A 23,882-nucleotide genomic window follows, 5' to 3' on the forward strand; every position below is an offset into this window, starting at 1 on the left:
TGACATTCGAACAGTGATTGCGAGCTAGTGCTTCAAGGTGAAGCACGTGAGGCAAGATGGTGTATATAAACTCCAGTTGGAATTGTACCTCTTCGCATTGAAGTCAAACTACCATCGGTCATCCAACAGCTCACCACAACTTTTGCGCTACCTTTCAGCAGCAAAACTCTACAAACCAGACAAACCACCCCAAACATACCAACTATACCACCCATCTCAACAATGGCGCCTCCGGATCCCTGCTTCGGACGTCGACCAATTGGCATCACAACCTCCAAACTCATCGCCTTCCACCTCGGCGTCGTCCTCATAACCTATTCCAACGTCATACTAGCCTGCTACTTCTTTCTCACGTACGGAGCCACAACACGCATGCACCTCCTCGCGCAATTCTACAACCTCGCGGTAATTTTTCTGGTGCTCCGACTCTTTCGTACAGCATACCTGTTTGGATTGGAAGTTGGTAAGGAGGAGATGGCGGTAGCAATGATGCGTCAGAGATGGAGAGAGATATCGGAGTAGAGGGAGGACGAAACGGATGATGATAAGGAGGCAGAGAGAGCTCATGTCCAACCACGGCGCGAGATTGGTCTCTGGGAGCGCGCTTTTCCGTACTTCGCTGACCTGAATTGAACTGTGTACGGCCCCGTGACGCAGTTTCATTTTGTGGTCCCTTTTCCTAGGAGTCTCGAGCTGCTCTGCGTTTCTGCCCCTTTCACTTCCAAGATGAGTTAGTGGACTTGTTTTTTTTTTTTTTTTTTTGGTTTTTTTTGGTTTTTTCAACAGAATAACCCCCCCCCCCTCCCGCCCCCCAATAGGCGTGGAAACACAAATAAAAAAGAACAGAATAGAAAAAGGTTTTAGCAACACTTGAATTAGCATGATCTGAATGAATCCCGTGAGTGTATAATGAAATAATCTACCTATCTCTTGCCTATACCCAAAGTCTATCAATATCGGCAAGAGCCTGACGTATTGATACTTTGTGATATTTTCCTCCGCTCTGCTTGCATTCCACCGTAAAGACAGGACCTTGGACTTCCTTCTTCACAAAAAACCATATCCTCAACTGCAAATGGCTGTCTGTACATCATATTGAATACTCTCCTACAGCCTGGACTGGGCATAGTAGCTTTTTCCCACCATATCTGTTCTTCGAAACTCAGAGGGAGCTCGCTTAAGTGTTGACATGTCGAAATGGTAACGTCGGGGCTTGGCTGTGATTACTCTTTTGAAGCTACAGCTGCCAGGTATTATGGTGTGCCGGTGATCTACGACGGCACTAGATATTGCGCGGTAAGTTCAAATTGTAGCTTGTCACCGAATTCTTATGCAGAAGTACCATATACTCACTGACCACGATGCCTACAAAAAGGGTACAGATTGCTATCTCGAAGAAGGCGAGTCCTTCACAGTCGAAAAATCCGTCTCTATCAACTTCGGTCTCGAAGGGCCAGGTCCACTTGAATCTGTTCTCAGCGCAGGTATCGGTTTCGGAATCGCCATCTCCGAAACACCTTCTCTCACGCAAGGCTTTACATTCGGCGACGGTGCATGTGGGTGGTGGTATAAAGTCCCAGTTATAATACATTCCTGTGGCACACTAAGTGAATACGAGCCAAACTTTGGAGGTCAGTCTGCTTTCTCCCTATGTCGTCTTTCTTGACCGACGAATGCTGATACCAGACTGCTCAGGGGAGGGCCCAATATTGTACTGTCTTGTCGACGCACCGTTCTCAAAGACGACTCCTAACGCTTGCTCGGAAATTCAGGCAACAGCTATCAACAGCGATGATCCTGATGTGTTTGTGATTCCCAAATGGGTGAATTGTGGCGATCGCACTGATCTTCCGGATGATCAGAATTCCCAGGCTTGGAAGAATACTTACGCTGGAGAGAGCGATACTGTACATGCATGTTAGAGACCTACAGGGTTTATTCGTGGTTTGGCCGCAACTATAACTACTGTGAAAGCTCATATGGCGTGGGAGAATTATCTTTTCTATTTCTGAGATGGTCGTTGCGCCAAGTTATACTAGGCTGTTAGTCATTACAATTTGTGGGAATGGCGAGTAACATTCCATACCGCACACGTGTAACAAATGCCAAGGCAAAAATACAACCAACTATTCTGTATGCAACTTCAAATTCTAGACGTGATTGTACATTTTTTGGGATTTGTGATGTCAGTGGCGCTGTTCACTTCCGCTTCCAGAGTTGAGGTTCCTGAAGGAGGAATTTCTGTTTAGCCGAGTTTCTCAGAACCTGTCAAAACAACACTTGGCGACTTGGCAATGGTACCTCACCTCGCTCGTTACCTTCATTCGAGTGTGATCAGCCAGCAAGGCAAAAGAAGTTCTTACTACCTTTCCTCGAGCGACAGCCATCTTCAATCCTCCTTCAACAGCATACCTCACTCTAACGATTTCAAACAGCGACCAAGCCCTAGCACCAATCCCTCACGGACTTTCCACTATTCTAAACTAAACACCACGCCCCTTACCGTATCACTCCACTCAAGTAATTATAACTTCTCTGCTCTGCTCTACTCAGCATATAAACCCCCCCTAAACCATCTCACAATGAACTCCCTCGCCAACCTCACCACCACACTCTACAACCACACCGAACCCATCCTCTCCCTCCCAAGCTCAGGGACATGCAGTCTCCTGACCGGCATCGAAAGAGCAAAGATCACACCCAACATCTTCCAACCCTGCTGCAGTGACGCAGCTCCTGTGGGGTTTGAGCGCTCGTCGTAAGTCATACCTATCTTTCGACTTTCCTTCCCCAAAGAAGAAGAAGGAAGGAAGGAAGGAAGGAGGGAGTATGATATGATCGGCTGATCTGATCTTTGTATATGTGAGAAAATAGGTGTAAAGCGGAGAATGGATGGGAGACTTGTTTTGCGCAGCATAGGGAGGAGTTTAGACTTGTGGCTGCTGTTTGTAGCGCTGATGGTAGCTCGGATGGTGGGAGGAGGATGAAGTTGGGGAAGATTGAGATGGGGCTGGGGGGTGTGGTGGTTTTGTTGGGAGTGTTGGCTGTTCAGAGTGGGTTTTGAGACGCAGAGGTAGAGTAGAGATTTGCTTCTTGATTCTGAGATGGCAGATATGTTGCTGTTGTTGAGCTTTGGATAGCTAGCTAGCCAGTGTCGTTGTGTATCTCTCCATGATGTCGGACAGGAAGTTAAATAGTCTATCGGATGTAACCTAGTGACTGTAATAAGTCTGCGAGTTTGTGAGATGATACAGAGATAGGAACAAGCAGGAAAAGAATTACATATTCTGCAGTTCGTCAGTTCAGAGATATTGTTAGTACACCTATCAAATACCGTGCTTACAATCGTACTTACTCAGTCCCAGTCCTCGAGTGAATTCTGGTCATCAGCGGTGTCAATCCCGCCCACTATGGAAGTACGGACCTCTGCAAATCCAATTATTCCATGTACGCTTCTGGCAGTACGAGTAAGTAATGGCTACAGGCGAGTCTGTGCGTTGCGGCTAATTAATGTGTAGTAAAATTGTTCTTACCATTCAGTGAGAAAGTGGCTTCGGTACTTAGTCAAACTCACTATCACAAACTTGAGCTCTTCTCCAGATAAATACGAGTTAAACCAGTGTTTACCTTTTCACCAACGACTTCTCTCACCGCACATTCTTCACACATATATTGCCGGCCTTTGTATCAGTCTTTCCCAAACGGCGCCGGCTTGAACTACCGCTTGAGGCTCACTGAGATGCTTGTATACTTGCCCTTGTCGCAGAAGGTGGATACTAAAATAGCGAGATTGATACAGTTTACATACACGAAACTGCGAAGCATTTATGGTGAGTGATTGAAGGAATGGTGTAGCTCTGAGAAGAGCAGAGGATTAAAATGCCAGGAAACAAAAGTCATCAAAACAGAGAAGCGGAAAGAAGTATCACAGCTTACTGTAGAGGAGGTGGATGCTGGCTGCGTGTGTGTGTTGGGTCTGCGTAATTACTTTGAGGTGCCTGCTCGCTCTTGGCTGTTGAGCTTGCTGATGATAATACTGAATGGGTGGTGCAAGGCCAAGGACAAGCTCCATGACATGATTTGACGAAATACCTCAATGGTTTGAATGGATAATAGATAATGGAGAGACGAAGAGAGAGAACCGAGAACGAGGATATAATAGAGTAATGCTTCGTATTGATTGATTCATCTACCGCTCGCAGTCCTTGCTGGCTGATGCTGGCTGAGTTCCATGCCTACTACCCAACCCGACCACGCGATCATATTAGAATCGCTGCGACCATCCTCCCATCCGTCAACCAAAAGCATGCAACAGTTCTATTCCATGCTGTGTGTCTGTCTGTATGTATGCGTTTCTATCCATAGAACGCCGCTCTGGGGATAAGATTCAAAAATTTCGTTTGCTTTGTTTGCTCGTTCGTCTGTCCATGGATGGGCTTTTCGTTCATCTCTCTCCACTTCATCTCATCATCACCCTCCCAATCCCAATCCCATGCGTTCCTCCCCCTCCACTTCCCACTTCCACCCCCACAAATCACCTAAACAGTCACTGCCCCACCCACCCTACTTCCCCATCGCATACTTCTTCGTCCACTCCCTCGCCTCCTTATCAAACGTCTTCCTATCCTCCTTGAACTTCTGCGCCGCGCTCTGCTCCACCGCATCATCCGGCACGGGCTCCATCATCAGCTGCTGCGTGGCGGTGAGCACGCTCATGATCTTGCTGGACGGCTTCCAAGCGTCGGCTTTCAGGATCCCGATGCACATGCTGCCGTGCTCGTCGAAGGTTACGTTGGGGTGCCAGATGCGGGTCTTGAAGGAGATCTTGGGTGGCTTGAAGGGGTATTCGTGTGGGAGGGTGAGGAGGAGGTGGAATTTGCCGCCCTGGGAGAGGGGAGAGGGGATGTTAGTGATTGTTGTTCACGACATGTTAGGGTATGGAGTTGGATTGTGAAGATGGTTGGGGGTGTTGGGTGGTGGTTTGGTGGTGGTTTGGGGAGAGGAATGGGGAGGGACGTACAGCGTAGGGTGAACCTTCGGGACCGTCCATGATGATGTTCCAGGTGTGGACGTTGGCTTCGTCTGCGAGGCTGACTTTGATACCGGCTGGTGGGCTCTCGGTCACTTCTGCGAGCTCCTGTTGACTGTCAGTACACAGCTTCTTGGTGAATCCCCCTTACATCTTCCGTAGTAGCTTCGGAGGGGGTTGTGGGGCCTCACCTTTGTGATTCTCTTCTGCGAGCTTCCCATGTTGGCGGTGTTGCTCTCTGGGGAGTAGAGTCGGGTGGTGGGGTAGCTGTTTGCTTGCTTCGTGGGGTGAGGCGGGGTTGTATTTGTATTTGTATCTGGTGGACTGTCAGATGCGTTTTTTGCTTAGAAATTGTTTTAGGGAGAGGAAGAGAAACGGAGTAGATACGTACTTGTACGGTGTTGGAGGGAAAGAAGTCTTAAGCTGAAAATTGGGACAAAGATGGTGTTTTATTTTGGAGCAGAGACAGTGAGAACCTGGAAGAGAAGAGCGGCAGGGCAAGCGGCTGGCTGGAGATCTCTTGAACCCTTGTCCCGTTGGCGGGGCGGGGCGCTAAAATAGTAAGAAGCAGGCTGCGCTGGTCTGGCCAGGCAGGCGGGCACGCGAGGCTGAGAGTTGGTGTAAATAATGGAGTGAAGCTTTGAAGAAAGTTAATAATGTCGCGAGGTGAAAATGGGACGTTTCAGAGTTTTAGTTCTACAAAGCGAAGTGATCAGCAAACTCTTGGAAAGTTTCTCCCTTCTTTGATGCAAAGTCAGTCCTTCAATTTGACAAAATGAATGCAACCCTGAAGCTCTCACAGCTACCTAGCGTGCAGCATGTCATCAAGTCAAACCATCAGACACTGGGCGAATGAACCCTTGAATATGCAAGGACAACGTGGATCCATCCCAACTACCGAATTTGGTCTCAATGACTCCCCATGCATTGCAACACCGACTTTTATTCTTTGCCGTATGGCATCTGTCATACAAGCCGGGCCGGGTATCCCAACGCCAAAGCACATCCATCCCTCTCCCTCCACGCATCAACATATATATCATTCCCTCTGCAGCACGACCACCAACCCCATAATCCCCAGCATAACAGTCTTCAACCACGGATGTTCACTCAATAGGATAGTTACGTAGCCCACGAACGGGATGTATGCTACCACGCTGCCGATGATGTCTTTCCGCTCGATGTAGTCCTGTCCGCGGGCGTAGAGTTCCGTATCGTCTGCTACGTTGTTGTCGCCTTTCGTGAGGAGTTTGGCGTCTTCTCTGTAAAAGCATTAGTACATGACCATCCAAAAGCCCGCCCACCCAAGACCAAATCCAAGTATGTGTGTTGCTTCCATTTCCACAAGCAAAACCACAAAGCAAGTAAGAAAGACCATGAACTCACCCCCTCCCAAACTTCCTCACCAACCGATGCACAATCGGGATATCCTTCCCCTTCACATTATACACCACTATCTCCCCCACCTTCGTATCCTCCATCAGATTCCTATTCCAGAGGAAGAGTAGATCGCCGCGCTGGAACGCCGGCTCCATTGAGCCTGATAGCACGACTACGATGGGTGAGGGAGAGTCGGCGAGCACGGAGAGCCCTTTCCACGTCATAAAGGCGGTGGATAGTATCAGCGCGAAGTTGAGGACTTGGGCGGCGGCTTGCCGCGGGTTTTGGAGCGCGGAGAGCATGGTTGGGTGGGTAGGTTGTGAGGTGAGGTGAGGAGGGTTGGGGATATTTGAGGGAGGGAGGAGATGCGGCGCGCAAGATGTGGTGGAAGGAAGTGCTGGAGATTAGCAATGTAGATTGAGGGGATTGTTTGGTATCCAGAGGCTGAGGAGTTGTCGGTGGCGGCCTTTAGGGTTTCGTGCTGGTGGACAGGTGGTCTTGTGTATTGACTGGACTGGACTGGACTGGCGCTCGTCTGGTGAGGTGAGCTTGATGTTTGGAGTTGTGGACACCTTTGGAGCTGCGGAATTATGCAGGGTTTATGCGGGGCGTGCATAAATATGTGCGCTAGTTGGAGGTCAGCCTCTTCCAGTTTCACATCCCATTGCCAACACCCTGATTAATGATTTGATAAATTTGTCTTAATTTTGTACCGGAGCTCCCATTGAGTTCGAAGGGCTATTGAGGTATCGTCATTTTTGTTGCTTTTTTCTTGTCTATCCTACCATGACTGAATTTCTTGCATGGCAATGGTCCAGCTAATGAATCCCAATACCCCTACCTACCGAAGGGGAAAATCACTAATAGTTGTGGACAAAGTACAAATGAATTTTCTGCAGCTGGGAAGGTGAGTGACCGAATGACAGTAAGTTTGGGCTTGTGCTTTGCGAAGTGCTCGTGCGGGAGACTTTTTACTGTCCATCCCAAGGGAGGTCGACCCATGGTCAAGTAATTTCAACTACATGTTAGCAAACCAAAGAGTGCTTTGCTAATTTCATGCGACCAAATGCAAGATTAGTTTTTGTTGGACTTTCAACTCTGGCTTCCTGGCTGCCAGGTCTTCTATATGATGTCGATCAAGACAGCCGCGCAAGTTCGAACGTTTCGCAGATTGATCACCCGACTGTTGCGTGCACCTTCATTTGTACTCCAGCTCAAGCCTCTTGGTCTTTTGTCTGAATACAGTGATATAGAGACAATGTTTTCAGTTATCGACCTGCCTCTACTGAACCTTTTCAACTATCTGAAGATTCTCAAAACAGCCTTGGAATTTTACTGGGCGGCTTGACAACCCCTTCGAAAATATGTACCTAGATGCTCGTTGGCTTCGTGTGTATGGACAACATGCAGAAATATTTGATTGCTCTTTCTCTTCTTCCACGTTTCTCGTACAGTCACCACCATGCACAGTTCAATGCTGAGGGCTCGGTTCGGCTTTGGTATTTTTTGGTTCTTGTAAGCCCCAAATCGTATTGGGACATTCTACACCAATTTGGCCGAGCGACCTCAAGTGAGGGCGTGACGGTATCCCGACTCGCGCACCACGGCTGGAAGTTGCTATTTCAATGTCCTGGGAACAGTTAAAATAAATTAAAAGAAATTCAGAAACCTGCTTGTAACGATGGCTTTGCCCCGTCAGCATCCGGAGCTTCCCCTCCTCGAATGACATAAGGCTTGACTTGTATTGTTCTTCTTCTCTTTTCACCTACAACTCAATGTTCTGAGCACGATTTTGTTATTGACATGCGCATTTATATACCTCTTATTGCACGTGGGTGTCGAATGCCCAGGTCAGATCTCTTTCCTCGCTTCGCGGCTTCCACAATGTCACAAGTCGTGCCTGCGACCATCGTTCACTCCTTCCGCATCCGCCCAACCGTCCAACCGCCCAACCATCCAAAACATCCCCTCCTTTTCCTCCTTCTTTCTCCTCTCTTTCTCCTTCTTCCATCCGACAACATCAACACCATCACCTTTGTGCAGCGCAGTTCCATCAGCTGCAGCAATCTCAAGATCTCGGTTTTGGTTCTTCCATCCATCGTTCCGTTACCTATACACAATTCACATCCACCCTCTTTCGTACAAAATGTCCTCCTCTACAGCGCTTCTCCCCAAGAACAAGAAAGATGATCACGTACGTGCCTCGCCCAAACCATCAACACCACAACACTGACATCTTCCAGCCCATCTTCCTTCGAGTCTGCCACTCTCCATGGACCTCCATTGGCCAGAAAGCCCTTGTTGGTCTTCGTGGCTTGACTGCAATCTATCTTGCTGTCAGCTTCGCCATGATCATTGACTACGAGGTCAAACACACCGATGATGGAAAGCTTGCCTTCTTCAAGTTCTCCAATATCGAGTATGGTGTTCAGGTTCTCTACCATTGGATCGCCTTCGTAAGTCCGTCCCTTCTGCCAACTCTGCTTGGGCTGACTACTTCAGATCTGGACCTTTATGCACCTTCACTACCCTCACCACAGCACTTCTTCCCCTACCAATGCAACCCGTCTCCAAAAGGCACTGTCGCCACCTCGCCAGAACCCCTCCACCAAGAATCGTACATGGTTCAGCATCTTCTACTCTCTTGCCCAGACCTGGCCACATGTTTCGACTTTCATTCACTGGGCCATCTTGGTTCCCAAGGGCAGAGCTACCGTCCCAGGTTGGTTGATCGTTCTGCGATCGCAGTTCTCTGCTTACAATCCATAGGCAACGAGACTTTCGGCCACGGTGACTTCAAGACTTTCTACGTTCTCAGCAAGTATGGTGTCAACTCTATCATTGCATTGATTGAAGTGATCTTCTACAGTAGCATCAAGCGTCAATTCGTGAGTTCCTTGTTCTATACAATCAAGTATGTTCTGACATTGATAGCCCATCGCCGCCCACAACATCGGTCTCTCGATTGTTTCGCTGGCATACATTGGTTGGGCATACATCGGATACATTGTTACAGACAAGTGGGCCTGGTTCTTCTTGAACCATGATGAATCGAAGTGGGAGTATGTCATTTTGAGCTGGGTTGCCTTTATTGTCGTCACCAACATTTGTAAGTCTTGTCTTTACCTCTACTGATTTCTCTGCTGACCTTCCAGTCTTTTTCATCGTCTTCGGTATCACGGCTGCTCGCGAGAGATTGACTCGCAAGGGAGAGCACAAGAATTCGGGCTACCAACAACTTCCACATTGACCATCATGGCCTCTGGGTTATTGATGAGGGATATTACGAGTATGGATTCTTGAAGGTGCCGCTAGATTGACTTTGAGTTTCATATGTCTTTCCTTTGTTTTGCAGCAGTCGGGTTTGAGAAGCCAAGTATGGACATAGACTTTGTATTGTTATGATGAGTCGGAATGCTCCTGGTAGTAGTATACATAATTCAGAGCTTCTGTCGGATCACTGCGTTTAGCTGCCAATTTGATTTAGGTTGAGAAGCATCAGCACCACTGGTGAACGACCAAATTTTGCCCAGAAATGAGAATAGACAATGGAAGCCATGCTAGAAGGATTTGTCCGGAAGACTTCCACCTCGATCCTGGCTACAAGTCTTCCAGTCCTAAATGAGAAGATGACGTCGTGAAGAGGTAGGAGCAATCCAGGCAAATTCGACTGCTAGAATAGGACCTCATTTCAATACGAAGGAGATATCTCAACCACTCCTCCTCGCGAGCAAATTTCACCAATTCTCCACACACTCAGATCTCCAACCTCGCCACTCTCCCCGCGTAAAATTGATCCAAGCTGCTTCCGATCCTTCAGCATACCATCCGGCTGAGTTCCACTAAATGTTATCCACGTTCCATGGAATCAATTGGTCTATTGGAATGGTTCGCGAAGCTGGAGGGGGAGCTTGCAGCTGGATGCGGGTGTGGATGTGGATGTGGTTGCTGATCCCAATATGAATTTACTGCTGTCTTTAGCAGAGTTTGAGAGAAGGCATGTATGAGGATTGAACGAAGTTGGATAGTAAGAAGTTGATAGAGGGTAGTGGGACTCTGAAGGGTTCGAAATCTGGGGAGAAAGAGTGGGGATGGGGATGGGGATGGGGATGGGGCTGAGGATGGGAATGGGGATCTGGTATGGTTGAAAGAGTGAAGATTAGAACTCAGCCCTTGCCAAATCTCGTGTAATGTTTACCCAAGAAGTGTCGAGGACTTCCTAGATATAATATTTTTATACTCTTTCTTCGCGTATATCCCGATTTCCTGGGACGGATTTGATTTCGGCCGATTGGTAGGTAATGTCCAGTGGCGCGATGGCCATCACGTGATGTCAACAAGTCAGCGTTCCACAATGGAATATCCCTCTCTACTCAGCACACGCGCCTCTTCCTTACATTCCACTCCCTCACATCCACTCATCTCACTCTAATCCTCCACTCCCCTCCTCCCGCTCGGTGAAAGCGCAGCCTAATGTACCTACTTAGCCACTCTTCACCGATGCATATGTTGTCTCGGGCGATCTTGTTTGCCTCGTGCTAAAATAAGCGAGATTTTTCTTGAAGGCCGCGCCGCCGTCCGTCGAACCGTCGCCCTCGAGGCTCGCCCCGAGTCACCTTGTCCGCCTCGTGTCATGCTCACTTCGGAATCTGTCTGTCTGGGTTTCCGGAGTCTTATCTCACCGGTCGATGAGATCAATCGTTATTTGGTGTGCTCAGCCTCAGTGGGAGATTGGGAGTTGGGAATAAAATGGGAGGGAGCGGAGCGGAGCGGCTTGTGATTGGCGGGACTGTTTTGTTTATGTACGAGGCGGATTTTGGAAAGGGAAAGGTAGCTTTGAATGCCCTTTTTGTTTGCTTTTGTTGACGGTCGGGGTATTTTATTGGAACTGGACTTTTTCATTTGTTCTCTTGAAGGTAAGGATGTTTGGAAATTCATGAGGCTGGATGGTTGACCTTGGTCGGAAGGGCAGTTGATGAGCAACGGAGCCTTGCCATTTGTTGCGGTGATAGATTTCCATACCGTATCATATTGTATGACTTCCGAGTTGAGACATTTCTTCTTACCTGGTGGTTTGATTGGTGTAGCCTTGCGGTATTTGAATGTCCCCAATCTGTCTTGCCAGACCGAGGTTTCCCGTCTGCCTCATCTGCGCAAGAGAGTCCGCTCACGACAATCAGGCAGCTCAGCCAAATGCCAATGATTTCCCGCACATCTCTATCGAGGGCACGTTAGCCCTTTGGTTCCTGTACAGCCCCACTGAGAATTGTTGAATGCGTATGAAGTTGCAAGTGGTCAGTTTGGCGTGACTCAGTCACGAGTTCGCCCAACTCTCAACGTTTTCAAAGACGCCCTGCAGAGGGCTTCTGGAAGAACATCTCAAGAACGGGAAGCATATATACGAAGAAGAAGCCTATCATGGCTGTGTTCGAGAAGATATCAGACCAAGCCACTTTGCTTCAGTACCAATGGGACGGTCCGTCTCCTTTGTCCCGAAACTTAAAAAGTCATTCTATCGCACATCAAATCGTGTCTCATCACTCAAATATCGGTGCAATACTCTGTCACATCTTATTCGCTACTCTAAGCACTATCGTTTTCATCTCAGCCCTGTTCGTCGCTACATCTCCCAATCTAAACCATGTCATCATCGCAAAGCAACAACCGCAACCGCAACAGCGGGACCAACTCCTCTCGATCCAAGCCCGAGACATATCAGTGTCTCCTATGGGGATGCTGTGCGTGCGGAGAGCATGGTGGAATGGATTACTATGCCACCAGATCTTGCCCAGGGCATGAGTGTCTACATCGGAGGTGCAAGTACTGCCCTACACAATGGGTGGAGAGGTTGGTGAACGAACCGGACTTTAGAGGTGAGTGTCTATTGCGAGATCATTTGATCTTTGTACTGTAAATCTCGATTCTAACTTCCAGAAGTGTATCCAAGTAATTCAAGAAGATGAGAGTAGGGAAGGGTGTTCTGGGGTGGTGTTGGACTGGTGGGCATGCTTGAATAGTGTTGTCTTTTCGTGAAGTTATCAGTAGACCGGGGAGGAGGAAAGATCAGGCTTCGCTATTTTGATGATTTTCCATGTATTCTATTTATTTTCGTTCCATTTTAGGAATATATGATACCACACGTGTACAATTATTTGCGAGCGGCCTTGAGATCGGATATGGCGGTCGTAGCGTTGTTTAGTAACTTTAGCTCGGGCTGCTGACCCTAAGCGAGGCTGCACAGGCTCAATCAAAACAAACCAGGCTTTTTCTCAACCCAATTCGGTATCCTGACTTCTCACCAAATCCAAAGCCGTTAGTTTCACTCTTTTTGTCGCGATTTCCAAGTGGCCCACGAGTCTCAGGCGTAAAGTGTCGGTGACCATTGCACAGTCGCCCTCTCATTGGCTAAGGGCGTTTCGCCCACCTGCTTCCGCCCGTCACGGATCCACCGCGCCCTTTTATTTTCGTGTCGCCCTCTTGCTTGACCAAATGTTTGCCTCCCAATAGTTGCAATTTCATGACCCTTTGGCATATTCTGCGGAGCACAGCCCCTTTGTATATTTTAAATGAGGCAAATTCCGTGGCGTTCAGGGCATGCAAATACTCACGATGCAGTTGCCCTCGAGGCAAATACTGGGTGGCTGTGACTTGGGCGGACTGTGTTGTCTATGATTTGCCTGTGGAGGGATGTTTGAGCGCGACGTACCTCCGGACAGGCACTTACACGGTGAGCAAATCTATTATATATTCTCCCATTATCCCCTCTTGTGGGTATTTCCGAAGACTATCAAACACACCTTCCCAATTGCCTACACCCAAATAATTGAGATCATAACAGTCTCAAATTCCCTGATCCCTTCATCATCTCTGTTCCACCTGACGACAGTTAGTCCCAGCATTGAATCACCATGCCGTCTTTCATCAGACAAAAAGAAGAAGGAGAAAAAGAGGGAACCTGAGTACTACTGGGCCAGGACTTGGTCATGCGGATGGTGTCGAAATCAAGCAGGAATGTATGTGAAGTCAACTCCATATTGCCCTGAGTGCAATCATCGGTGGTGTGGAGAGCATGCTGTGGATGGCTGCACATATGAGGATGTGAAGTGTTATTATGATGAGCACCGAGGTCGAAGCGGGCGATGTAAGTTCAAGATTATTTGTGGAAGAGACGCTCTGTGACTGATGGATGCACAGAAACATGAGAAAATTCCACATGTTCCTTGAAGATTGTTTGGTGCCGAGATGTCTATGGCATTCAATCATGACAATACTTTTACAAAGGAGGTGGGGTTGGATAATCTTAATTGTACCATTTATGACTAGGGGAATACTCAATAGAAATGCTTGCATGTCAAAGTTTCTAATAAATGTCAGCTTGGCATGAATGATTTGAAGTACATCGCTTATAAAGTTACGGTATCAGACCAAAGTAGCAAAACACATATCCCTCACCGTGTTTTTTTTATCAGCGGCTAAGATTGTAAATATCATGGGGATAGCTTTCATTGGGCTCCACTTTATGCCATTGGCGCCTGGTCGCAGTTATTTTGCAAATGAACACTAGGGATAGGAACTAAAGTGACTTTTGTGAGACTAGGACAGCAGAATCATGGGCATCATATGAAAAATGACTTTCTTGTCGCATCATGCTCTAGAGATGAAGTCATGGATGTGCCAGCAAACTCCACCAGCGTACATCAAGCAACCTGGGAACACCGAAATGAATTGTGATGAGCATCGGCGAAATCTCATGATTTTCAACGCAACTCTCTGTTTATTGAGGTCCTGTCAAATAACAGACTTGACTTACTAGAATAGCCTGAAATTGCTGCGGGCTATCTAATGCTTGGTTGCGTTCTATATGAGCATCAGCATGTGGCGCGTTCTTCCCGGATTATTTCACGCAGTGAAATAGTACAGCGCTGTGTCTTTTGCGGAACATATTTCAGGAAGCATGAAGAGCTTATTGTGGCTGTCTAGAAAGACCAATGAGGCTAAGAATTCCATGTTCGCTTTGGAAGTGTTAAGGTTGCATTAAAAGTTGGTATTTACAAATTACAATGTACCACTCTGTTCCTCTTAATCAATATTAATCGCCCAGGATTTGACAGCTAATCAAAAAGCTTGAATAACACGCATAGAGTGTCCGATGACATGCCACACTTATGGCGAGGTAACGGGGTCATAGTGGTTCGGGAGTAGGCTGCAAGATCGGTCCTTTCGTAGCCCAGCTCATTGACCCAGTCGGTCAACTTTGATGATCAAACTGATATCGTTATCTGACTGTTTTCTGCGATGTCGTTTCAAAGGGCTCAAAAAGAAATAAGATAGGAAAAAGATCTCCAGAGATAGAAGACTGTCCACCAAATATTCGCGACCGTGTGTGTTGGTTTCGAGATCTCAAATGAGCCGTTACTTGGCATACCAATGAGATGACACGGGCGTGCACGATAGAAGCCTGTGGAAGAAGTGTTCAGCGCTGAATGGCCAGCCTTGCGTTACACGGCTTGGGATATCGGGCTACAACTACACCCCAGAAAACATGATCACGATATTTTCTCCTTCCGTACGACTTATCTGAAATGCAAGCAGCTGATCGATATTGAACCTTCACCACACTGGTTTCATTAACCCTAAGTCTATGAACAATATCCCTATATCTACAGTGTCTTGACTGGATTGCGAGAATTGCCTGACGGTCGAACACGAATTAATTACTCGTTCACGTCTCATCATGTTTCCCAGTTCTCAAATTCAAGGCAATGAAAGGAAGAAGCGAGATTACTACTGGTCGCGCTTTTGGTTTTGTGGAAATTGTCAGGAGATGGGAGGGATGAAAGTAGAAACCACTACACACTGTCTATCCTGCAACCACCAATATTGTGGGATGTACCAAGGCTGTTGTACCACAGAGGATGTAAGGTGCTATGTTGACGAAGGAGCTTCTGGTTCGAAAAATTCAAAGCGTGGGTTAGTACCCAACTTGGAATGCTGTCCCAAGTTCCGTGGAAGGCGATGACTTCGTGGTTACTCAGAGACGGGATCTTTAGACTAACACACGAGAGCGTGCCCAGGTCTAAAGCTGATACACCTAGCGACCGGAGGGGAGGTTTTCGTACAGAATCAAAGGCAACACCAAATGATGCCACACAAAAGAGAACCCGTTTTACCTCGCCTGTGGCTAATCAGCAGCCGTGCCCGGAGCCTCGTATGGATGGAATATCTGTGCAAAACGATCGTGAGCCACTGGATTCCAGCTCAGCCGGGGACTTCCCAACAGTCCATTCACCAGCAGATCGGCCAGATCTGTCCGTCATGAACGAACCCTCTTCTCTGGGCTCCTCTAATGCCGAAGAGTGCGTTATTAAAGTGAGCGGCTTTGGAATAATCCAACTGGCACTACTATCTCTATGCAGAAAACGGCCCGCACCGGGAAAGACCAGACTAGAATGGCAATGTGTAAGTTCAAACGGGAATACAACGAGAAATGCTAATCTAATTTTTGTGATGGACAGCGCTGTGGCCACATCATTCAGGACGATTTTTCCGAGTTGAGACCAGGCGGAATGTATCGATTGAAGCAAGCTTTGTCAGCACGAGAGGCACTGCGGTCAAGAGAGTATATCAGAAAATTCATCGTAGTTCACTCAAAATACTACAGGAAGATGGTAATACTGGCCAACTTAATTTCTCTCTTTGCTGGAATGTTCGTTACAATGATTTTAAGCACAGAAACGACATTCTCGCCTGTTAATAGTCCAGATCAATCGTTTCCACAACTTCCACGGAGGAGTTGGGTCTCAGAATGGGCTGCTCTTGGTCTAACCCTGTCTTGCCTTGCCATTATACTAGGGTTATGTTTTCGAGTAGTGCTAGCGACTGTTCGAACAGAGAGGAGAGAAACGATGGCACTGCAAGATGTCGGCGACAGGCACCAGGCGCAAGGAGACCAGACCAATCGCGAAACAGGAACAGTGGGTATCACATGGCTTTAGAAAATCATCTTCGGTAGAAACCAGAGCGTTACAGACGATCTACCGCTTCATGAGCGGGCTCCTGCCAGTCTATTTTCGGCGAATGGCAGAAACGTACCAAGTCGTGCCTCAACCAATGAGGATCGACTTTTCCTCCTCATATGCCGCAAAGAAAGTCGGTTCGCCACTCAAATTCTGCAGCTAGATCTTGCTGAAGCCCAGCCTTCAGGCGATCGGTCCATTTTCAAACTCCTCAGACGCAGCTACTTGTCAAGGAGGAAAGGATGGCTCTCAGAACTGTCGCTACGGAGCTTGTTGTGGATCAAATTCGTGCATTTTCAATTGCACCCCAATGAGTTGGTTGATGTGAGGAAAGTGGATTGTGTTCCACCGCCTGATAACACAGAGTATCAGTATCATCCTGTGCCTTTGGATGTGCTTCCTCCAGTCGGAGATAGACATATGATGCATCTCTATCATCATCCGGAATGTGCGAGCACCGCTCTTTTCTGCGTCCCTCGGTTCCCGAAGAAGAAGAGGGAACAATTGAAATGGTGTCATACGAAGGGTTTGAATCCAGGATGGGGTCTTGAGTTCATCGAAGGTTGGGATATGAAGAAGATTTGGATAATTGTGTTTGTTCTTTTTTGTCTCGGCAGCCTTCTCGTTGCGGCCATGTTGACGATTTTTGGGAAGAGTCTCCAGGATGCATTTGCTGTTGCGGCATACATGGTGACAATGGCTACAGTGACAATTGGTTTTGTGCAGGCGCTTCTAGTTTGATACCATGATTAGCGAAATGAATAATACATTTTAACATTTACATTTTTCAAGGCTTGAAATGGGTTTTCACTTGGAGAGACCGAATTCGAAGACGAAACTAACAGAACTAGCTCTACAAACGTAACATATTATGTTGATCAATTCCATTCGCAAAAAGTGACGGATTAATAGTTGGAAATATAAAAGGGTCTCATCCAAGTCAAGAAACTGGAGTTGGTAGTACACACCACGTGACCGTGCCAAACTGACTTTGCCTAACCCCACTTGCCGAAAACGTCATGACTTTATATCCTCAAGCACACTTCTCATCCTTTTTACTTCACATCCCTACTCTCACAACCCGAAAGATGACACTCATAATGACCGTAAGCCTTCTCATCCTATCCACCAACTTCATCCTATCCACCAACTTCATCCTATCCACCAACTTCATCCTATCCACCAACTTCATCCTAACAGCCTCATAGACCCAACCCTTCTCAAATTCCTCCAGCTCCGTGGTCGACATCCTCATCCTAGGCGCCGGCTGGACCTCAACATTCCTCATCCCGCTCCTTAAATCTCAAAAAATCACCTACGCAGCAACCACCACAACAGGTCGAGACGGGACTCTTAAATTCCAATTCTCACTCCCCAAGAATCACGATCAGAAACCTGATCTGAGTCAATACGATGCTTTACCCACAGCCAAAACAGTACTCATCACTTTCCCATTGCGAGGAGCGGAGGAGACGAAATTCTTGGTCGATGCGTATCTGAAAACCCATTCTCATTCACATTCAGAATCTCAATGTTCAGATGCTCCATCTGAATCTGTCACCGCCTCGAATGAGAACAACAGCAACAGCAAGCCAACCCACCCCTACCAAATCATCCAACTCGGCAGCACCGGAATATGGACGATTCCAGACCAACCCACCTGGGTAACCCGACACAGCGCCTACAACACCTCCGACGCTCGCGCTCAAGCCGAAGACGCGCTTCTTGCTCTCGGCGGTTGTGTCCTCGACCTCGCGGGTCTGTGGGGCGGCCAGAGAAATGCGAGGCATTGGATTGATCGTGTTGCGTCCACCAAGGAAACGCTTGCTAGTAAGAAGAGCTTGCATATGGTTCATGGGCTTGATGTCGCAAGGGGGATTGTTGCTGTTCATGGAAAGTGGGGGAAGGCTGCTGGGGAGAGATTTGTATGTTCATCCCATTCCAATATAATTTCATCATTCAATTCCATCTATAAAATTTTGAAATGCTAATACGAAATAGATGCTGACCGACCTCATGGTCTACGACTGGTGGGCGCTCATCCTCGGCTTCGCGGGAGAACTTGACGTCGAGAATGGGAATGATGAGAGAGCAGGGAAGCAGATGAAGTGGATTGGGGAGTTGATGGATGAGCAGGGGGTTAGGGCATTGCCGAGGGATATGGAGAGTTTGGGGCGGTGTTATGATTCGAGGGAGTTTTGGAGCACGTTTGAGATTATGCCTACGAGGAGCAGGATTTCGAGTGTGGTTATTGGGGGGCAGTATTAGATTATGTGATTGGAAACGATGTTTTATTTGGGGGTGGAGAAATTCAGCAATAGATTCCGACCCGCTTGTTAACTTACAGCTTCCAGCACTGCTCGTTATCTTCTGCGAGTCCACCACAAGGGTCTCCGGTGTGTAGATAGAGACTGCATCGCCTCTGACAGGAGAAGTCCCTACAACAAAGTCCTCCTCCACATCCCCTCCTCCTCTTCAATCGCCCTCTTCAAATTCTCCCTCATCTTGAACCCATGCCCCTCCCCCTCAAACACAACCATCTTAACATCCGCTCCCTTCCCTTTCAATATCCTCTCCATCTCCGCACTCTGCTCCAACGGCACAACCCTATCAATATCTCCCTGTAACAACAACAACGGACTCTCAGTCCGGTCAGCATGCAGACACGGACTGCGCTCAAACAAGATCTTCTCTTTCTCTTCTTCGGTAGCGTTTTCGGGGAAGATTAGAGCGATGCCATACTGCGATTCGAATTTGTGCGGATCGTCTTCGAAGAGGGCTCGTAGGTTACCGATTCCGAAGAGGGAGACGCCCGCGGCGAAGAAGGTGGGGTAGCTGCAGAGGGCCTGGATGGTGGTGTACCCGCCTGAGCTACGGCCTGAGATCCCGACTTTGGTGCCGTCGATGAGGTTCTGAGACGCGAGGTACTCGACGCAGGAGATTGTATCTTCGACGTCTTTAACGCCCCAGTTGTGGTCCAGCTGTGCGCGATAATCGCGACCATAGCCTGTTGAGCCAGCGTAGTTGGGATAGCAGTATGCGTAGCCTCGAGAGGTGTAGTATTGAGCCCCGATAGCGAGACCGGGTGAGACGTGGCTGGTTGGACCACCGTGGCTGAAGACTATGAGGGGTGGTTTGGAGCCGGCTGGGGCTTCGTAGTCGGGGTTTTGAGGGGGGATGAAGACGGCGTGGGAGGGGGTGCCGATATCGCCGTGGGTTCGGGGGAAGGTTATTGTTTGTGCTTGGGAGAAGATAGAAGGTGGGAGCGGGACGTTGATTGATGTCTTGAGGAGCTTTTTCTCCGTCGGCTTGGTGATATTGATCAGGTACAAGGACTCCGGTGCTGTGAGAGTAGCTCCAATGACCACGAATTCAGTGTCGGAGACTCTGCTCAGAGCACACCAATCGATGGCTACCAGACCCGTGGGTAGCTCCTGAACTGTCTTTTTGGTCATGTCGTAGAGTAACAGACCATTTGTTGCGTCTCTGTTATACGTGACAACCAGTGTGTTCGCATCCATTGATAGGTAAGTGCATCTGCGCAAGTATTAGCAAAGCACAAAACCTGATCAGGCTGGATACTTACGAGCCAAGCGCAAACTCCCGACATCCCATCTCAGCATCCTCATACCCCTTAAAATGCAAAGATTCAGTCTTTCCAGACTTCGGATCATACCGATACATCTGCCAGAATCCAGTCCGATCACTAGTAAACAGCAGGGTATTATCAACATGCCACTTCGGCATCGACACGCTCTCCTCTCTCGCCTTGCCCGCGACCCTGACAGCTTTCCCTACCTTCCCACCCTCCCAATCAGCAACATGGACTTCAGCCCCTGTCCACGGCATATCGGGATGATTCCACTGCAACCAAGACAGCTTCTTCCCATCAGGACTAGATTTAGCCTGGGAGTAGAAATCCGCTCCTCGCACAACAATCTCTGCTTTCTTGCTCTTACTGTCGATGACCACCAGTGTGTTGACAGCGTCAACAAGAAGAGGTGCGGAATGATCTTCTTGGATGGCGACGATGAGATGGTTGTCAATGGGATGAACATCGAAATTGGCGTATCTCAGTTTTGGGTTGCCGGCCAGGATTTCGGTTACTTCTCCCGATGGAGAGAGGGAAAAGACACCATTTGTATTGGCGTCATTGAAGATTAGATTTCCATCTGGAGAAAGCGTTGCTGCTGCGCCGCCATATTCGTGGACTTTGCTACGAGCGTTGTATTGCTCTGGTAAGATGTCGATGGTCTTGTCATCTTTGACTTCCACGATCACTTGGCGGCCTTTCTCGGCGGGACGGCCCTCTACGAGATAGATTGATTTGGTTTTCGGCTGGGAAATGAGTAAGTAGGCCGTTGATAAAATATGGAGAGGGAGATTTTACGTTGGCGTATACTTCTGCGAACACCAGGCTGCTTCCAGACACGATGTCTGTGGTGATGGGACTCTCCCAGGTGCCATATGGCGCGATCTTCTTTGGACTCATGCTGGCTCGAGCTTGCTGATTTATTACTGATGTATTCGATAGATTGCGATTGAAGCTGGAGATGTTCTTATTTCTTGGTGTTTTCTCGTATCTTGGCTGTTGTAGTCGTGGTACTTGTGAGACCGAGTGGTAGTGCTGATGTTGATGCTGCAGCTTCTGCGGGGCAAACACCAGATAACTATCCCACCTTCCTAAACAGGAATGCTGTTTTGGTCGCGCAGAATTGAGAAGCATTCGAAGGTGACCGTGAAGATATACCTCGAATTGACGTGAAGGTTTGCTGCATTTACGAGTTTACGTGAGAGCTGGTCTAACTAAGGTGAGGTCTGTGGTCTTTCAAATCCTTGCAGGTACCTAAAATGTTGACGCGAAATTACAACACGTGACATGCTTCTCTTAACGTTCCAATGTTTTGATGTGGTTTAGGTACTTGTAAAGGAATAGAGGGTTTGGGGTCATTAACATATGATAGAGAGGCTCCTGAGCATACATTTTGAGTGATTGGCCCCGCTTTATTCGGGTTGACTAAATGAGAACTCCCAAATCTACCAGAGCGAGGTAACAAAATCCAGTCAACATCCTAGACGGAAGCCGGTGACACAAACGTAATAGTGACAAAACCATTCTACCCACGTCTAACGCACCCCCAAGAGTGGTGCGGATAATCCGCCAAACAGTGCCAACAAAACTGCTTCCCACACAAACCTACCAAACGCCATTAGTTTAGCTCTTGTCTGTGAACCTCAGCCACACTCTCAGGATTGAACTTACAAGACATATGCTGGCAGCCGCCATTCTTGTTAATATACCTCTGACAGCCTGGACACCTCTTCGCAATCCTTTTAATCGTCTTCTGACTCTTCCTGTCCGTCAAATCCGCACCAGCCTTCACCCTCGTATCATACTCTTCGCAATTCTCGCCGGAATGCCATGGTATATTGTGATGTGCGCAGGAGACGAAACCACAGGAGCTGCACACAGATATGGGTTCTTCGGTTGGTGACTCCGGGTGTTCTTGCCCAAAGGTGCAGTTGGGTCCGAGACACCAGCGGAAGTTGGGGACGTCGTTTTCAAGGGCCCGACGGGTGCTGAGGGTATCGTATCTCGTGACTGTTAGTGAAACCTTTGATGTGGGGGGGGCAGTGATGAGTACCTTTCGAATATCTCTGGAGATGCAAATTCGGCTACATCGTTGTGCTGGAGTTGAAGGTTGCAGATTGGACATCTGATGTCATCCCAGATGTTGCTCTCGAACGCCGAAGCGATGCTCTGTTGTAGACATGAAACGCAGCACGTATCGCCTTTATGCCCACATTCAGAAGTTGGTGGCCTAGCTGGGAAGTCGGCTACTTTCTTTTCTTCGAAGCAAACTAGACATTCAATCATCGCTTGAAGATCGCCTACTGGGCCGGCAGGTTTTTCTGTTGATACCGCACGTAAGTGAGCCTTGGGCGGTGGTTGAATATCTCCAGGTCCAGGCATATATCCAGAGGGAACCATCTGAACTGGTCTCTGAATACACCTCGCTTGGCCATTCCATTGCTCTAGTTGAAGCCCACGAGCATTTGCAATGGGTAGCCTCATGAGTCTCCGCTCTGCACGGAATATCTTGATATCCTCAATCCAATACGGGATTCGACGTATCGTCAACCATGTTCCTTTCAAAATATAGAACACCAGGGCACATGCTCCTACAGCTGCTCCGATACAGAGAAGCCCGAATGCAAGTGCAGCCAGAGCAACCAACACGCAAGTAGCGAACGCAAGTGGGATGCCAACTACTGTCATACACATCCACTTTAGAACGATGCCCAGTGTATGCCATGAATGGATGAAGCCTTTCCAAGCTTCAGTGGCCATATTGGTCACAAGGAACCTCGAGAATCCGGAAAGTCCTGGTGTTCAGGTGAGGCTGTAGCCTTGCCCCGTCTGGAAAGCTCGCACAATCATGAAATGTATCTAGCAGTACAAATGTGAATGAAAGAACAAGATACAAGAGTTGGGAGAACAATATTGATATTTCTGTGTAACACAAACCTTTCTCCCATATATACCTTCAGAAGGAATGAATGTGCATCTTCGGGGAGAGGCTTAGAAATGACTAACACGTGAGGGGCGTTCTGGACATATTCAGACGGTTTCTGCAAGCTTGCAATTGCCGGGAGGCTCTTCATGGCGTTCCGGTTGGATGAAAAGCCATCGGTCAATTCGTGGCTGCATGGCAGACAGGCAGTCACTTGAACGCTTACTACAGCTGGTTGACCGAAGCAGCCTCCCACGACTAGTACGTAGACGTTGTCTCTGGACAGAGCATGGGCCTTGTTCTAACCGGTCTAGTTGACTTGGACAACTTCACCGAAGTGAACGAGGTCCTGGAGAGGAATAGTCCTACCATGGGCTATCTGCAATGGATTCCCTTCCGCCAAGAATCCCAGCCTTATGCCACCGGGACTTTTGCACCTTGGTTCTTGAACTCAAAGGGCAGATCGGCAATAAAACTAGCTCGCTGGCAGTCACTAATGGTCTTCCATTCGTGTTGACAGCCATGTAAGTCCTGCGAATCGCGCTCACAGGACTTCTGCTGAAGATGGCTAAAGGATCAGGTGGGGGCTGTGTTCATGGAGTCGACCCACTTGTGAGGCCCTCAGGCTGTACAGCTAGTCTATACGCCCAAAGATATGTACTGACATCGGGCATATAAAGATAAGCAGCCTTGGAATCATATGCCGAGCCTTGAAGGCAGAATTTTGGGTGCTGGAGATACTTCCTCTAGTGATGATCAACATCGCCAGAATTCATTAAAAGAGCAAACACTGTAAAACTAAGAATAGACCGAAAAGGCTATGAATATCTCGTAGAGGGAATAAGATGTAGTGTACAGATAATACGATATAATTGAAGCTGTTACAAAGTGTCGATGAAGTCAGGGAATGTTGTTGTCCAAAGCACGGGATTTGGCGTCGTC

General features: G+C 48.1%; 10 protein-coding genes across 10 annotated transcripts; 6 read left to right on the forward strand and 4 right to left on the reverse strand.

Annotated features, from left to right (window-relative positions):
• Positions 1-40: 40 nt before the first annotated feature.
• Positions 41-780, forward strand: ONS95_008524 (uncharacterized protein). Its single transcript, XM_058502080.1, has one exon. It carries the CDS (start codon positions 223-225, stop codon positions 520-522), a length of 300 nt encoding a protein of 99 aa, XP_058349250.1. The 5' UTR covers positions 41-222; the 3' UTR covers positions 523-780.
• Positions 781-1,114: 334 nt separating this feature from the next.
• ONS95_008525 (uncharacterized protein) lies at positions 1,115-1,913 on the forward strand. Its single transcript, XM_058502081.1, has one exon. It carries the CDS (start codon positions 1,331-1,333, stop codon positions 1,664-1,666), a length of 336 nt encoding a protein of 111 aa, XP_058349251.1. The 5' UTR covers positions 1,115-1,330; the 3' UTR covers positions 1,667-1,913.
• A 393-nt stretch (positions 1,914-2,306) lies between these two features.
• On the forward strand, positions 2,307-3,379 carry ONS95_008526 (uncharacterized protein). Its single transcript, XM_058502082.1, has 2 exons — positions 2,307-2,758; positions 2,875-3,379. The coding sequence occupies exons 1-2, from the start codon at positions 2,583-2,585 to the stop codon at positions 3,062-3,064; spliced, it is 366 nt and encodes a 121-aa protein (XP_058349252.1). The 5' UTR covers positions 2,307-2,582; the 3' UTR covers positions 3,065-3,379.
• Positions 3,380-4,563: 1,184 nt separating this feature from the next.
• Positions 4,564-5,250, reverse strand: UBE2L3 (Ubiquitin-conjugating enzyme E2 L3; the record flags this gene model as incomplete). Its single annotated transcript, XM_058502083.1, has 3 exons — positions 4,564-4,884; positions 5,021-5,137; positions 5,221-5,250. The coding sequence occupies 3 exons, from the start codon at positions 5,248-5,250 to the stop codon at positions 4,564-4,566; spliced, it is 468 nt and encodes a 155-aa protein (XP_058349253.1).
• Positions 5,251-6,068: 818 nt separating this feature from the next.
• On the reverse strand, positions 6,069-6,711 carry SEC11 (Signal peptidase complex catalytic subunit; the record flags this gene model as incomplete). Its single annotated transcript, XM_058502084.1, has 2 exons — positions 6,069-6,291; positions 6,416-6,711. The coding sequence occupies 2 exons, from the start codon at positions 6,709-6,711 to the stop codon at positions 6,069-6,071; spliced, it is 519 nt and encodes a 172-aa protein (XP_058349254.1).
• A 1,636-nt stretch (positions 6,712-8,347) lies between these two features.
• ONS95_008529 (uncharacterized protein) lies at positions 8,348-10,586 on the forward strand. The gene is made up of 6 exons (XM_058502085.1): positions 8,348-8,603; positions 8,653-8,865; positions 8,912-9,131; positions 9,179-9,297; positions 9,344-9,518; positions 9,565-10,586. The coding sequence occupies exons 1-6, from the start codon at positions 8,556-8,558 to the stop codon at positions 9,657-9,659; spliced, it is 870 nt and encodes a 289-aa protein (XP_058349255.1). The 5' UTR covers positions 8,348-8,555; the 3' UTR covers positions 9,660-10,586.
• A 6,259-nt stretch (positions 10,587-16,845) lies between these two features.
• ONS95_008530 (uncharacterized protein) lies at positions 16,846-17,166 on the forward strand (the record flags this gene model as incomplete). Its single annotated transcript, XM_058502086.1, has 1 exon — positions 16,846-17,166. One exon carries the CDS (start codon positions 16,846-16,848, stop codon positions 17,164-17,166), a length of 321 nt encoding a protein of 106 aa, XP_058349256.1.
• Positions 17,167-17,461: 295 nt separating this feature from the next.
• Positions 17,462-18,962, forward strand: ONS95_008531 (uncharacterized protein). The gene is made up of 3 exons (XM_058502087.1): positions 17,462-17,531; positions 17,634-18,350; positions 18,427-18,962. The coding sequence occupies exons 1-3, from the start codon at positions 17,514-17,516 to the stop codon at positions 18,691-18,693; spliced, it is 1,002 nt and encodes a 333-aa protein (XP_058349257.1). The 5' UTR covers positions 17,462-17,513; the 3' UTR covers positions 18,694-18,962.
• Positions 18,864-21,237, reverse strand: ONS95_008532 (uncharacterized protein; the record flags this gene model as incomplete). Its single annotated transcript, XM_058502088.1, has 3 exons — positions 20,816-21,237; positions 20,012-20,763; positions 18,864-19,962 (listed from the first exon to the last, which is right to left on the reverse strand). Exons 1-3 carry the CDS (start codon positions 21,149-21,151, stop codon positions 18,864-18,866), a joined length of 2,187 nt encoding a protein of 728 aa, XP_058349258.1. The 5' UTR covers positions 21,152-21,237.
• Positions 21,238-21,318: 81 nt separating this feature from the next.
• Positions 21,319-23,869, reverse strand: ONS95_008533 (uncharacterized protein). The gene is made up of 3 exons (XM_058502089.1): positions 22,071-23,869; positions 21,689-22,020; positions 21,319-21,622 (listed from the first exon to the last, which is right to left on the reverse strand). Exons 1-3 carry the CDS (start codon positions 22,775-22,777, stop codon positions 21,543-21,545), a joined length of 1,119 nt encoding a protein of 372 aa, XP_058349259.1. The 5' UTR covers positions 22,778-23,869; the 3' UTR covers positions 21,319-21,542.
• Positions 23,870-23,882: the final 13 nt, after the last annotated feature.

This window comes from Cadophora gregata (assembly GCF_030347475.1).
Source record: "Cadophora gregata isolate MNR1 chromosome Unknown scaffold_20, whole genome shotgun sequence".
Lineage (NCBI taxonomy): Eukaryota > Fungi > Ascomycota > Leotiomycetes > Helotiales > Ploettnerulaceae > Cadophora > Cadophora gregata.